This window comes from Chelonia mydas, chromosome 4, assembly GCF_015237465.2.
Source record: "Chelonia mydas isolate rCheMyd1 chromosome 4, rCheMyd1.pri.v2, whole genome shotgun sequence".
NCBI classification, from domain to species: domain Eukaryota; kingdom Metazoa; phylum Chordata; order Testudines; family Cheloniidae; genus Chelonia; species Chelonia mydas.
The window spans coordinates 43,166,490-43,182,266 of NC_057852.1; the positions used below are offsets into that span (position 1 = coordinate 43,166,490).

The following is a 15,777-nucleotide window of genomic DNA, read 5'->3' on the forward strand; positions in this document are numbered from 1 at the left end:
AATATACCTGTACCACCATTGCCACTCCTCATGCCCAAGATAACGTCCCCTAAATTTTAAGGCAATTCACTGGAAAAAGTTTCTTGCTTCCCCAGGGTTTAAAATGCCAGTCATTTTAAGTTTATCATTAAAAATTATATAGCAGAGGAGGTGAAAGGAATAGCTAGTATATTCTTGAGTTTGGTGAGAATACAAACTTTCACCAACTGCATCCAACATCTGATATACCCATGAATAGACCCTCTCCTGCTGTCTCCTAGGACACTTCTTTGTGAAGCTACACAGCAGAATGATGTGGTATCTAGGTATTTATACCATGCTCATCATTGATAAAATACCAAAAATGTACATCCCTTCCTCATTGTTTTTATAAAGAACATATCAATAGAACAATCTTTGGACTGTAACCCTTCTTCTGTGGTCCCACTATTTCCTCTCTTGCTCTCCCTCTAGTACATCTACAATGCAACTATCAAAATCTTCTTGCTTGACCCATACATGGACCACAGTTACCCTCCTCCTTTCTGAAAATCCCTAGTAGCCCCCACTGGACCCATCAAATACCTATTAAAGCAAACAGATTCCTGTCCTTGCTTTCAAGGTGTGGCACACCTACATGCCAGCAAGTCTCTCTGATCTTTTGATCACATCCTACCTGCCACACCTTGAAAGCAAAGATAGTATCGTAAGGCTTTCTTCCATTCCACCCACACCATGAATCTTAGTGTAGCGACAGGATCCCATCCTCTTAAAAACCCACTTCCTTTACACCACCTTCAAAGGCCACCTCCCATGCAAACATCCCCACCACTACTCCAACTTTTTATTTAAAAAGACACAAATAATCACCATCCTCTGGGTCTCCTAATCTAAAAGACAAATGGAAAAGAGAATAAATTCTTCAAGCAGGAAATATATCTTTGTGGATGTTACGAAGCATCGTTAATTTAAAATGAATTAATAGCTATTACTACCTCACAGGCAGATTTCTCAGTCTTCCTGATATATGGCCATTCCACACATTAACATCCATTCCAGGACAAGAGCTAGGTCCCCTTCAGAGTATTGCTCCACTTCTGCTTTCAGCAATAAATCAGTGGTTCTCAAACTTGTATTGGTGACCCCTTTTACATAGCAAGGCTCAAAGTGCAACCCCCCCTTATAAATTAAGAACACTTAACACTATTATAAATGCTGGAGGTGAAGCAGGGTTGGGGAGAGGCTGACAGCTTGTGACCCCTCACATAATAACCTCATGACCCCTTGAGGGGTCACAAACCCCAGTTTGAGAACCCTGTTCTAAATGCTAGTTTCTCCCAGAGTTCTAGGAGCTTGTGTTTACATACTCAATTCCTGCTAGCTCACAGAAGCCTGTTCTAAATCTTTCGTGTGGTTTAAAAAAAAAAAAAAAGAAGAAGAAGAATTTGAACACTGAGTCACCTGTCTGACAACTAATTAAAAAAGTAACTCTCAAAACACTGGCACAAGTCCTGGCTGTTGGGAAAAAATAAATCAGGACTAGTTAAGTAGCACCATTTTAAAGCAAGTGGACAGAAATTCATTATAAGAGTACTAGTCTTGTTTTTTATGATTACATGAAAGAGGTTTCAAAACACTAAAATATATACTAGTCTGTTCTAGTCTAGTCTAGTCTGCAGGAGCTATTAGACTTGTGAAATACTTCACAGGAAAAGATGGAAGATTTAAGATTGCACTAGGTGGATGAAAGACGAAACATTAGTGTCTATTAAAATACAAGATGAGAAAGGTCTATAACTTGTCATAATTAAAATTCCCTAAGGGAAACTATCTTAGAGCAAATTCAAACTGAATAGGTTAAAGTCTTAAATGGTATTATGTTCAATGTGTTCACAATGATTCCATACATAAAGAGAAGAATCCAACTTACTCTTATAAACACTATTACATCACCAGAGGTTCTAAAATAGAAAAGCTTCTAGAGAAATGTCACCAAGTACTTAAACTTAATACTTAACTTTCTAATACTCTAGAGCATCAAGCTGGAGAGTGAGAACATGGAAGTACAGTATTCTTTACACAAGACACTGTTTTATTAATTGTGATAAGTAAAAACTTAACAGGCAACCCAGAATAGTCGCGTTTTAGTTTGTACCCTTTCAAAATGGAGTATACCACCTATTGCAAAGTAGGCAGGGTTTCATTACAGTTAAGTGGAGAAATGATGTATACTAAAACAATAAGAATTTTCTTTACGAAACATGCAATTTTACAACAGAAAGTTAAAAAAGGTTCAGTCAGAACTACCACTTGAGTAGTCAATTTCCCTTTAATCTTGTGGGCTGGTTCCTTGCAGTGAAAATTATTTCTTCACCTCTGCGTTGGAGTTATCTTCAGTCTGTGTCCTGATCCTTGCATTATTTTGGGCTTTCAATAACATCTACTTTAGAATAAAGTTACTGCATAATTAAAGCTAGGGGTCAAATGCTATGTTCTTTAGTGCAAAACCCAGGAAGTGAATTACTAGATCATGTAACTACATATTTCTAATTTAGTCCAGTTGGTTAAGCACAGAGAAGAACGGTATTCAGGATAGTCTATGTGAACTGTTGCAGAGAGTAATAAGTTAACAAATTTAAGACAGCTAGTGATTTATAACAACATTTAGCATTTATATACTGTAGCCTTCAAAGTATATATCCACAGAGGATACAATTACAGTTTAGTTTTATGGGCTTATTTTATTTTGCTTTGTTCCTTATTTCTCTCACCGAGGCAGTCTTGGTCAGTTTTGGGTTTTTAGCTAGATCTCAAAAGATCTTTTGATCTTGTAGGTAATAGCACAGTTTACTATAAACAGAGAAGAAGGTCCTGTGTTGTAACAGTAGACAGAGCCTTCAAAAACTATTTAATACGTAGGAAGAGATGAAATATTTGCTATGTTTAAACTTTTTCAAAACAATGCAGATTTTTTTTATCTGAAGGTCTTATTGTAGATAATTTATTTTTAAAATTCAAGTTTATCATATCCACTTGATGAAGGTGGATGTTCTTGGCATAGCATTTCGGAGCCAGGGATCAAGAGTTCATAATTTTTTTTTTTTTTTTTTTTTTTTTTTTTTTTACACGGTTGACTCTTTGGTACTGGAGTTATAGAAAAGAGAATATCTGTTTTAAGTATTGTTACATACAAAACATGCATGCATATGTGGACTTTTATACTTTCTTTTTAAAGAGTGGCCTTTTATATTTGCCTGTTATGTGTTCAGAGCTTTCTTAAACAGCAGCAGAACGAAATTAGTCAGGTCAGTTTCATTGCTGCTATTTAGAACCCAAAGGACTCAGCAAGGCTGAGAAGAACCATGACTATTTCACTCTGCCGCTGCTTGGGAAAGCTATGATCACAGCAGACATTGCCTGGAGCTATTCACAGGGAAAGAGGATAACCCCCCCTCCCGCCCCCAAAAACCCACCCACACAGAAGCCGGGGATGATTGTGGTAGTGTCTTCCAGCAGCCAGGACCTGGAAGGAGGGGGAAGGATGTAGTGGACCTTCACTGCAGCAGCCAGGAGACTCAAGTAAGAGAAGACAGGGTATGAAGAGTCAGGTTACCTGACTTTTCCAGAGGAAAATACAAAAGATGACAGAGCACAGTGCAGACAGCACACTGTTAGAAAAATCAACATCCTCCTACTTCACGGCAGCCTAACTTTAGGCTACTGCAACTATCCACAGACTAGATCTAGCTGGTTACCACAGTCCAGCTGGTTCCATATCGGCCTCTGGCTAATACACATCTAGTAATTTTTTCCAGCCTTGATGGTAGTATGGTCTTTCACTAAACTTAGCTCTACTAAAAAGGAAAAGCTTGAACACCAATATGCCATGCCCTCACCTTTTACTCTCAAAGTTAAGACCTTTCTCACAGCTATCATTTTGAACTTATGAACATCAGTGAAACTCTCAAAGATAGCATCCACTTCATACTGCTGACAGCTGTGAACAGCAGAGCAGGCAAACAGCATGAAGTAGACAGCACTGTAGTTATGCATTAAGGAGGTGGACCCAAAACACTGGGGAGGGGTAAAATAACTAAGGTCCATCCTACTCCCCTTCAAAGCAGCCAGGATCATCTTTAGACAAAACTCTTGCCTCAGCAGCTAGTGATGTGGAGCTTCATAGTTTCAGACACCCACTGGTCAAAGTTCAAGCAGCAAGAACCCGAAATGGCAGCAGTCATTCAAAAGGGAACTGGCTGTTGCCTCAATGGTGAAAATCTACACAATCAGTATTTTAAAAATTGAACAGTAAGCACCATCAATCTAAAGCACAATCTAGTTCATATATTTCCACCATGCTAGCAAGGTGCCTCAAATAAATAAATTTAAGACACTACAGTCCAAACAATGAAACATACTAATTCAAATTCAAAATTACTATTATAAAAAGAACAGCTTCTTCATAGTTCTCATTTGACTAGTTATACTAAAATACTAATACACTTGAGCAATAAAATAAATAAAAAGAATAAAACCAAAGATTTTTCCTCATTTGCTTTTAAATGGGACTATGCTCAGAAAAGCAACAGTAAAAAAAGGGACTGTGGTGGTGGTGTATATTTAGGGTCTCTCAGTGGACTTCTGCTCCACTTTTGCTCAGTAAATAAGTAGATTTTTTTTCCAAACTGCAAGACCTGTAAAACTCAATCTGAAAGCAAAGCATGTTCTCATCACTTAAAAGGGATGTAAAAGCCATCCTGAAATTGGAACTTTGTTGACAATACAGCAGCCAGAAAAAAACCCAGCTCATTCCCTGATAGCACTGCAGAGTCAATATTGCTAACAGGAGGAAAATATATAGTAAACTTTTGTCTCTAAAGAAAGCTGACTGAATACACAGATTGAGTAAGATTTTAAATCAAATTTCTGACCATGAAACACAAAAGCCCTAGTCCTTTACACATTTTTCAAACACATGTCATTCCAGTGAACAACACAGCTACTAATGTAGGTGAAGTTACTTATGTGCATGTAAATGTACAGGATGACAGTTTTTATATGGCAACTTCTGGACGTATGATTTACTGCTGCCCACAGCGATGTACTCCAGTACTACATAAGCTTTCATTTCCAACTCCGACACCCAAAAACAATATATACCCCAACTTCAAACTTGCACCTAACGAAAAATGTTCAGTGACCTCCTATGCTTTTGTATAAAACAGATCAGCATACGTGGTCACACATTTCATGCACTTGAAGTTCTATTGCTTTAACACTGCTGACACTGTTAAGGTTTTGCATTAGAATGCATGTCTGACAAAACAGAAATATATATAGTCTTTATATATCTGTTGGAAATGGAAGTGAAAGCCTTATGGAACCCTAGAATATGGGAAGATGACAAAGAATGTAGATGTCTCTCCCTTTAACATTATTTTCATGCCTATGAATTTTTTGGGTGGATGGTGTATATCTTGCTGCAACCTTAACTGTCACTAAATGTAGTTCTGTTTATTAATTTCCTTGTTTTGCCTTTTAAAAAAAACAACACTTTTTTGCTATACCTCAGTGGATAACTCCCCAGAATCAAGAAGAGCTGCACCTCCATAGGAATCAGAGGGAGAACCTGTGATGCTGAAATTGCTCCTGTGACAACCCTCCTGAAGAGCTGTGACATGCCACACTAGGTTATGCTTCCATGAAATTTTAATCCCTATTTAAAAAGCAAGCATATGAAGAACCACCCTCTATGTTTAGCACAGATGACAACCTATCAGCTACAGGAACTTCCATGAAGAATTCCATGCAACACAGACTTGGAGCAGCTCTTCCCTTACCTTCTCATATCTTGGTATTCATGGCCTTAGTCAATAACAAAGGTAGTTAACTGCCTGGGAATTTAAAAAGTTAGAAGACTTGAATTCTTGTTGTCCTCTTTCCCAGCTCCCGGAAATTTCTGCTGGGCTATAACTGTAGTCGACGAATTTCTCTCCCCCTGCTCACTTTCAATTCCATCCTAAATGAAAATTCAGCAGGCTTGCTTTGATGCAGCTATTTTCCATTATGGCAAAAATATTATAGAATATACTACAGACAAACACTACTTCTGTATAATGGATATTCTAGAAATCAGCATATGAGGAGCAATATGGCCAAAGGACAGATCCCAGAGTATTTGAAATTTCTTTAAAAAGGGGTACAAAGGAAAGTAAGGGGCCAGGAGAATTGCCAAAGGTGGTGATATATGAACTCTCTGTATCAATTACTTTCAAACTACCACGCACAATTCAAATAGCACTCCAAGTTTATATTTTGTTTTGATGTTTGCCATTTCAATGTTTTGTTTTGAAAGAGATAAGCTCCCATTAAACACAACTTTAACTTGTGTTGCAGCTAACCATTGCACTGTAACATTCAATAAATAACCACTCAATTTATGGAAATTAGAAGTGAAAGTATTATTTACTATCCACATAGCATCGTGATAGGTGCATTTTAAATACCTACACAGTAGTGCTTGAGAAAAGTATTATATTAACAGCAGTGGAGTCTGGTCGTATACTGGTGACTGTTGTACCTGCATTACAAGAAGTACAAACTTGCCTACTACCCCACCTTGCCAATGTACGTCACTGCCTGACCTAGAATGACAATATTGAATGGTTAGGGAAACAACTATTCTTCCAACACTGGCTGAGATGGTCAAGTAAATAAGCTAATTTATGCCAGTTAAAGAAGAAGGCTGTATAATGTGGACATGTGAGCACTGAGACCACTGAATCTTTCCCTCTCACAGCCACTGACCATCCAAACAGCCATCATATAGTAAGTAGTAAAAGTATTCTAAACCTCTTTGAATTTTAACATGAGGGGAAACATTTCATTAAGATACACTAGAAGATTCAAGTTCCCACTGACTTTAATTTTTACCCATTGGGCCTTTTTCAATTCCCTATATTATGCACTCTTAATTTTAGTTCCCTCCTTCCCTCCTCCCTTTCATTTTATTAGTTTCTGGTCTCTTTTACTTCAACCTTTATTCTATTTTCTTTTCATTTAACCTGTGCTCTGCACCTTTAAATCCACAAAGAATAAGGGTTTTACCTTGTTTCAGGAGCAAGGGAATCCCACAGAAGATTACATCTGTACCTGAGTTGCTCCTTTGTATAAAACACTTAGTGGTATCAGCAGAGCAGAATCTTGTCACTGTCATAATGCTCCTGCTGGCACCAGTGGAAAAGATGTGTGTGCAGAAAGAGCATAGGCATGTTACTCTGCTGAGATTGGAGGTGTTCTGTGAGGGATAAGGAAATAGGATAAAAAGGAGAGGCAGACTCTTGCTTCTTCCTTCCTGCTTTCCTCCCTCCATTATTGGGTCTATACCCTGAGCCCTCAGCAGCAGAAAGGGGCTACTGCATTTGCTTCACTGTTAGTGCTACAGCAAGCTCACTAGTGAAGCACCATGTACAGAAGTGTGATCTGAGAGGACAGGGAGGCAAAAAGCACAGACCTGGGAGGGAGATAGTAAAAAGACAAAGAGGACTGGGAGAATCCAATACAAGAACTGAAAGTATAACAGCAGGGAATACTGATTTAGGACCATGTTTAGTCTTCATTCCCTTGGCCAACAGGGAATGTTTTCAATCATTTCACATTTAAACTTTGAAAACACAAATGAACGGTCTATATAGTTTTGAAAGTTTATATAGTTTCAAAGTTTAAAAACTCGGGATCAACCTAATATGAAAAACCGCTATTCCAAATTAGGACTTTACAAGTCATTTAAATAACCAATATATTTTTCAAGAAAATGAATAACGTACCAGTAATGTAGTGCTTGAACCATAAGGGTAATTTTTTATTAATACTGCCCATGTTTTTCAACACTGGATGATTAAAGTTAGGCTCAAATCCATACTGAGGCCAGGTCTACAATATAAGCTTCTGCTGGCATATTTAGCTCAGTCAGGGATGTGAAGAGGTGTCATCCCTGACTGACACATCTGTGCCAGCATGTCTCTCCCCTGGGGGTAGGTTTACTATACCAATACAAAGCATAGGTCTGCCAGTATAGCTGCATCAATATTAGAAGCACTTTATAAGTATAACACACTAACTAAACCAGCAGAGTGATCCAAGGTAGACAAACTAAGTTACATAAAGTGGTCCAATTTTGAAGCTTCTATGATTTAGTCATAATGGAGTGTCTAAAAATAACATATGAACCTAACTTCGGGTACTCATTCCAAAAAACTCTTTGCCACTGTTGTAGTCTCTTATTTTAACTTTAGACTTCTAACAAGTACAGATAGCATCACAAATTTGTTTTTTTTAAGTAAAAGCATAGCTTCATCTGACATTTTCTGCAATTAAATTAAATTTAAAGCTTTGATCCTTGCAGAGTCTTTTGAATCTAGAACATCTAAAGGAAACAGCAACAAGGAGTGAAGGTAAGACAGACAATAACCTAAAGCAAAGAACTTCAGCTGCAACTGTGTTCATTCCCGAACTATTTTGTGATAGAAAATGTGCTTATCAAGAGGAGTGCCCAAAAGCAGTACTACCAGCAGCAATTCCTTCTTTTAGTTTTACATCCAGTGACTGACATTTATCAGGAGGCCTGCTCAAGTTTTCCTACACTCTTGATCTCATTTCTCTTTCAATTGTGCATCCACTTTTAGGAACAGTTTCAAAAGATTATAAATGGGTGGGAGAAAGAAGGTAAATATATTAAACTGAATGAATTAGTTTACTTGATTTTACCTTTTTGAAGAAAAGGAATTAAAAAATAATACATTTGAAAAGCCTCATTTTTCTGGGTTACAATTATATTGTTCACTATGCATAAATAGTTTTAAGCATCTGCAGCTCCTAATCTCTCTCGCCTTTTTAACTTTGTTTTTCAGTACCTTTACAATCTCAAATTCTCACATCCACACTTCAGCTTAGTACTCCCAGTGCTAGTAGTATAATTCCATTTCTCTGTTTACAGCTACCAGAAGTGAAAGTGACCAATACCTATCTTTAAAACAGGCACCAGCACTAGCCCCTGATGGGCAGTCAGTGGGTTCCATGCAGACCCTGTTGCAAGTTCATAGCCTAGAATGGAAAATATTTTGTTTATAAATCTAAACAAGCTTATAATAGTAACTATTTTAAACTTTAACTGGGGGGGGGGGGTGAGGAAGGAAAAGAAGGTATGATCAACTTAATGCTTGTGAAAAATGTTGGTTTGAAAGCACTGGAGACTTAAAATCCTATTTATCCACAGGGCAAAAACAGAACAGGTACTGTAATGCAAGCTTCCCTCATTCCACTTTGCCAGTGTGATCAGGTACTGTTCTTCAGTCTCAGTGGCTGTTTAGCTAACTCTTCGGCTGAGACTGAAAGGAAAAATTCTTTTAGTGACTTTCGTAATGTGGACATTAATCCACTTAGACTTCAGAGACCACTAAAACGTTCACACAGGCCACTTGAAAGCCATGACGTAGCTACTGTTAACTTGGGAAAGTTTCATACTAATGACCTAGTGGTAAAAATGCCAGCATTCCAATACAAATACTGTATTGAGTCACTGTCTTTACTGTTTTTTCCCCTTCATTTTAATTGTTTACATTAAATTAACCTCTTATGCAGCTATACCAAAAAAAAAAAAAAGGAGGATCTAATGCTGTGATCAATTATACACTCCTGAAGATCTTTCTGTAAGTTGCTTTACAAACAATGATCATCAATGTTCCTTCTGCGGATAAAAAGCTTTCAAGCAGTATGCTAAACACATTTTTGTATTGCAAGGGGCACTGATGGCAAAAATGAATACTGCAATGCTGAGCTAGTGATTTCGCTCAGTTATTCAGTTTCTATGATTTTGCTAAAAAAAATTAATGCCCACATCTTAAAAGTTATTTCTACACAGAGTATGGATTCCCTAGTTTTTTTAAATATCAACTGAAAGAATCGTTATGATTCTGTAACACCTTATAGTGTGAAAAAGTGGTAATTCTGTAAGTAGTTATATGAATTTAGTGCAATCTATGCATATTTAAGTGAGATTGTTAAGTTAAAATTAATCTTTTTCCTACCTGATCTTGTGGGATACAGGCCGGGGTTTGATGCAGGATGGCAATTCTTAAGGTCTACCTTGTCCACTATCCTGTCTGACAGTGGCAAGTACCAAATACTGCAGAATTCTTACAATTCCTCTGAACTATGGAGATGTGGGATAATTTGCCTTCCCCTTCCCCCATGGGCTTTAGTAGCTATTCTCTAAAGTCCTATCCCTCCAAAAATATTAATTATAGCTCTGGATTTTTTTTATATCCATAATTATATTTTGAAAAGAAGATTTATGTGAGCTATGGGAACAGGAAGTTAGATTTTTCCCCCCCCATGACAATTTTGGAAGCTATGAGAGCAATCCATGAACATCAACAAGCATATTTTTCCTGTCTGTAAGTGCTCTAGGCTCTTTGAATGAAAGGCACTATATAAACACAACATGGTTTTATTTTTACCTTTTAAATGCTTCAGCAGGATTCCTCTCACATTCCCCAGGTTGCAAGAGACTTTGAACTGCAGGATCTCTTAGTTTGTCTTCATATCCCTGGATGAGTCCACTGCGGCAGATTTGGGTAACTAAACCTCTAATAAACCCTCCCACACACAGTGTGTCAGAATCTTGGGCCCTGCAGAAGTGGAAAGCTAGAGCTTGGCGATGCAAGCCTCTTTGTAGGCTTGCAGGTGAGCTTGGCCACAATAATTCAGTACTGAGGGCTGTCTTCCCACTACCAGGCCCTCCTACCAACAACACCCCCCAGGCAGTTCCTTTCCCTGAGACAACACCAGCATTATTCCCAGAATTTGCTACAAGAGATGGTTTGTTGGCAGCAGTGTTGCTGCAGTTAGCTTTCTCCTGAAGGCAGTGCTGAAGCTTGTGGAAAACCCACTCCCTACAGTAAAACTGCTTCCCTTGTAGCAAACTTGTTTGAGCCATTTTGTAGACCTTTGTCCCTGGGATTGGTCATAAGCAGCAATACACCTTCAACATCTTAAAGTCTGGATATAAGGATCCATCTTCTGCATGGAACCAGCCAAAGGGTGACAATGAGTTAACCCTTCTTGTAAAAGAACAGCCTCTTTATAAGACAATCAGAGTCATTCCATTCAAATGCTTTATCATGATTAGAGTGTAGCTGTTCAACTGCTTACGTGGCGAAGCGATGCCTGGTACCAAAGGCTCAATAATACTTCTCATATGGCTCAAAAGGTAACAATTCCATGACTACACCTGTAGTTATACAGTTGTGCATGTTCCCAGAGTACAGGAGACAATGCATCTGAAGAAACTGAAAGACTTTTTTTTAGTATGTATTAGATGCCTCTCAATTCCAAACATTAATCTTTCTGGATTCACATTGAGAAAAAGCTGTCCACAGTAAAATATAGCTTCTGAGGAGTCTATACAGAAGATTTTTTTCTTCAAAAAGTAAAATTTATATTGCAAACACGTAGATCTGTACCACTTCTTGTGAATTGGTCAGTATAAATACCAAACCTTGCAGACTTCATACATCTGGGCAAGTACCAGGGAAGTGCTTCAAATTGTGGTCTCTTATGTAGCAGAGCTGAAAATGTTAACACCTCCTTAATGTAGGACAAGTGCTTCCTTCCAGATCTTGAATTCTTCCTCAACTCTTTCTCAGAGATCTCAATTGCAAGATGTCAAAACAAAGTTCTTCTCTGGACCTATGAAATAAAGAACAAGACAATGATTTTAACTCCAGATGCAAGAGATCACATCATGATTTTACTATACATCTGCTAAAACCAAGAACTCATATTCCCCATTTGTACCAATTTCTGAAAGTCTTAAAGTTAATCTCAAACTTACTGAGGAGAAATAAGTTTAGTCAAGGTTCTCGTACTTCTGCTGTGGGTATGAGCTGCCATTAGTCACATTCACATCCTTTGATTGGCTTTAAAATGACCTCAAAACCACACCGAGGAAAGTAAGCCTCCCACTGATCCTAAGGAGACACATGCACCCTATTATCCTGAACGTCCTTCCCTACCAACATTTGTTCATTTGATTATCCTTTTACTTGCTTTCTGTACTGCCAGGTGTATTTTTACATACCAGTGCTGTCCACAGCTCTCTTTACACGCTTCTTTGTTCGTGATTTGTATCCATTAGGGCACACAACAGCCTCTTGGAGTCCCATTTTAATACATCCACCGCTAACAACCTATGGTTTATTCTTGTGCAGCACATTTCTGTTATCGGTACTATTCCCTCTGGCTGGGTTCAGTATTCTTTCTTTTTTGGTTCTTTGCTTTAGGTCCCCAGTGCTGGGCTTTACATTTCAGCTGATACAGAGGCAGGGCTAAAGAGTCACTTCACCAGGTCCTGGCTGGCCGAGCTACATTTTTACACCAGGACTGTCGAAATGAGCAGCTGTGAGCTCTCCCCCCCGTCTGCGTCTCATACACACCACACTGGAGACACACGCCCTGTCCCTCCCCCCGGCCCCACGCAGCAGAAACAGCCTGTGAGCACACAGCGCCCGGCACAAAGATCCCAGCCAGCAGCAGCCCCGCGCCCCTCCTCCTTCCCGGGTGCGCTCGGCTTGTCCAAGCCCCTGGGCCCTCTGAACCTCCCCAGCTCCCCGCCCGGCCCCGGGCTCACACCCCGCGGCCACACGCCAGGTTTCGCCCTACCCGGCTCGAGCGGCAGCCCCAGCTACAGACACAGGCTCAGCCCCCGCTCGCTCTGCCGCAGGGTCGGACGGAAGCAACGGCGGCGGCTCCCGCAGCGGCGGCGACTGCACCAGGAGCCGCCGCCGCCGCCCGGCTCCCCCAGCCCGGCTCCTCGGGAAGGGGCCTCCGCGGCTGCTCGGTTACCTTCCCCGGCCACCTCCGCTCCCCGCCGGCCGCTGCTCCCGCACGGCGCGTCTCTGCCCCGTCCCCTCCCTTGTTCTCGCTGCCGAGCCCTGACGTCCGTGACTGTCTCAGCCCGTCTGGTCCGCTCGGCTCCTCCCTGACCCGCCCCAGCCCCTGCGCTCGGGCCGCGCCCCTTCCCCTCTCAGCCCCGCCTCTTCCCCCTCCTCTCGGCAGCGGCCCCGCCCCCTGCTCCTCGCGCGTGCGACGGCGGTTGGGGGGGGGGGCGTGGTGGGACAGATGCTGCGTGACATCTGGGGAAAGAAATAGTTCGGGGCGGAGGGAGATGAGTTGAGTAGCTCGTATCCTTCTACCGCCTCATCACCCACCCTGCCCCCCCGCCTGGGGCTTTGTCCTGCAGCGTGCGTCGTCTCCCCCCCAACTATCGGCAATAGCCGGGGATCTCAGCCCCGCCACCTATAGCGCGGTCACAGGGGTAGCAGCAACCGCCCCATGCACTCAGCAGCCGTTCCCAGGGGGCAGCCCCTTCCCCTCAACAGTACTTCCCGCCCCATAGCTATTGCGTGGCTGGCACCTGCTGCTGGGGGCTCCTGCAATAGTTGGGGGGGGGGGGTGATCATAGGAGCCCCCTCCTGAGTCCCGCCTGCCCATTGTTTGTGGGGAGGGTCAAATCCTCATTTTACAGCCTTAGTAAATACCAAATTTGTGGGCTCCCCGGCACTGCTAGTGCTGAATTGTTACAAGCGGTCACTGCATGAAGAAAGCCCGCAGCCGCAGCACTTGAATGGGTCCTGCATTTTTAAATCACAAGGTGCACCCCACATTTGGGCTTGCTGACCTTGCCAGCACCACGACCACCAGGATTTTGTGTAGAGGCACACCGTTTAATAAAGGCCCCACCAGCCACCACCACCCCCAGCTCACCTACTCGCCTGCACAGCCTCCCACAGGCATAGGAGCTGGAGGTGTTGCTGTACCCCCTGGCTTGAAGTGGTTTCCATTACATACATGGTTTACAGTTTGGTTCAATGGCTCTCAGCACCCCCGCTGTACAAATTTTTCCAGCATCCCTACCCACAGGGGAGGTGTGGCAGGCTAGAAAGCTTTCCTACCGCTAGTTTTCCTTAGAGCAGCTTCTCTTGTTCAGCTGGGGAAGCCCTGCAGGTGGCAGCAGCCCAGGGTTGGAGGCTCTGCTCCACGTGCCTGTTCTCAGTCTGTTTACATGGGTCTACAAACCACCACCCAAAACTGTTAGTTGCCAGAAACACATAGTTCACAGCAAAGTGCAAAAGATTAAGATTAAACAGAAAGCTCACAAAACAGCAATTCTAGCTGTACAGATGCAGAAATAAATGCATTTAGATTTGCTATATCCCTTGAATTCTTTTTTGTTTAACTAAACCCAAACCTGATAAGCTCTCTCTCCTGGCACTTCATTGCCTTTTCTCATTTTACACTGAGTTGTCCCATTTCAGACACCAAATTTCATTTCGCTGACAGCGCAGCCTTGCCAAGCCAACTCTCACAAATTACTTGCAGTAATGTGATTTTGGACAGTTTTCCCTTGCTGCTCATGATTCATTTAAGCTAAAATCATAGCTTTTCCAAGTCTGCTGCTGCTAGGAGGGATGATATGCTGTTGTTCAGCAGAGCCAAAGAGCTCACACTTTATGGGGAGTGAAAGAGTACCACTTGCTCACGACAGTCTCTGTCCCATTCATAGAGCACAGGAAGGAGTGTCAGAGAAAGGGAAAAGCACTACTGACAGTCTCCTATGGGGCAGAAGATGACTTGCCATCTGGAGTCACTCTGGGGAGTGAGGGTAAGGCAGTGCAACACACTTGCAAGGACATTGCTTCCCTGCTTCAAGCAGAACAGTGGCAAAAAAGAGGAAAAATGAGGGAATAGGGTGACAAGGAATAAATCAACCATGGAGAGAACAGGCGATAGTGATTCAGGGGGCAGAGGAAGTAAAGAAGAAGGTGGTAGAGTGACAAAAGGGAGAAGGAGAGAAAGAGCTCTTTCCTCCCTGTTGAGGACAGGTGGGATGCAGGAAAGAAAGGAAGTGCCTCTCACAAAAGCAGAAAGGACAGGAGTGTGGAACTCAGCCTCCCATTTTTGCGTATGATTTCAGATTGAATTTTCAACATGATGCACACACAATTTGGATAGAGAGAGAAGGGGGCTGCATTTCACCACCAAGTTCAAAAATAGACAAGCATGTTATGTTTGCTCCATCATGATTTTCTGACCTCTTATAGTTGGTTGAATTGTTTATGGGAGGTTTTCCATCGATTTCAGTGGATTGTGGCTCAAGTCCTATACAATCACCACATAGTACTAGTACGCACCTGTGACTTTTCACATGTCAGGATAGTGTGGTATATGCAGACATCCAAATCCTCTTAGGCATTGCAATGCTCAGCACCTCACCATCTAACTTGTAGGCACTTAGAAAAATCATTGGAATAACACTGGTATCCACAAAGCCTGAGTTAGACAGATGGGCTCCCTATTCAATGCATGGGGAGAGGCACCTAAGAATGGGATTCACAAAAGCCAGCACAGCAAGTGAGGAGCCGTCTAAACTAGCCACTGAGAAATGCTGATAAGGAGCATTGTAAGCCCACCCCCTCAGGGAATTTGGTGCCTAAGTCTAGGCTATAGGGAGGCTCCTATTTCTGCTTGTGATCCACAGTTTGGAACCCTTCTCCTAAGCTGTTTCTTGAAAGAATGAGTTAGGCACACAAAATGGCAATGAGGAGGAAGACCTCCCTTATAAACTTTAGCCCAGTGATTTGGGTACTCACCCATCATGTGAGACCCTAGTTGAATATCCCCTCTTCTTAATATGGAGAAGAGATTTGAACAGGGGTTTGTTTCCCACCTATCCGGTGA

At 41.6% G+C, this 15,777-nt stretch overlaps 1 protein-coding gene across 10 annotated transcripts in view; it reads right to left on the reverse strand.

Annotated features, from left to right (window-relative positions):
- The window catches only part of ANKRD50 (ankyrin repeat domain 50), a 47,731-nt gene extending 34,671 nt beyond the window's left edge, over positions 1-13,060 (reverse strand). For 2 of the 10 annotated variants that reach the window (XR_006290430.1, XM_043545503.1), the window contains exons 1-3: positions 12,883-13,017; positions 12,119-12,420; positions 10,497-11,727 (exon numbers count right to left, since the gene is read on the reverse strand). Coding sequence is in view for 5 of the 10 variants with exons in the window: in XM_043545503.1 (XP_043401438.1) it covers positions 10,497-10,975 (479 nt within the window). In the remaining 5 variants the exon portion in view is untranslated. Of the gene's footprint in view, positions 1-7,086; positions 7,277-8,891; positions 8,915-9,000; positions 9,082-10,496; positions 11,728-11,872; positions 12,009-12,118; positions 12,421-12,699 lie in introns of those variants that run through there. The other 8 variants (XR_005225121.2, XM_037897165.2, XM_043545505.1 and 5 more) reach the window with 7 other exon arrangements.
- Between the last annotated feature and the right edge of the window lie 2,717 nt (positions 13,061-15,777).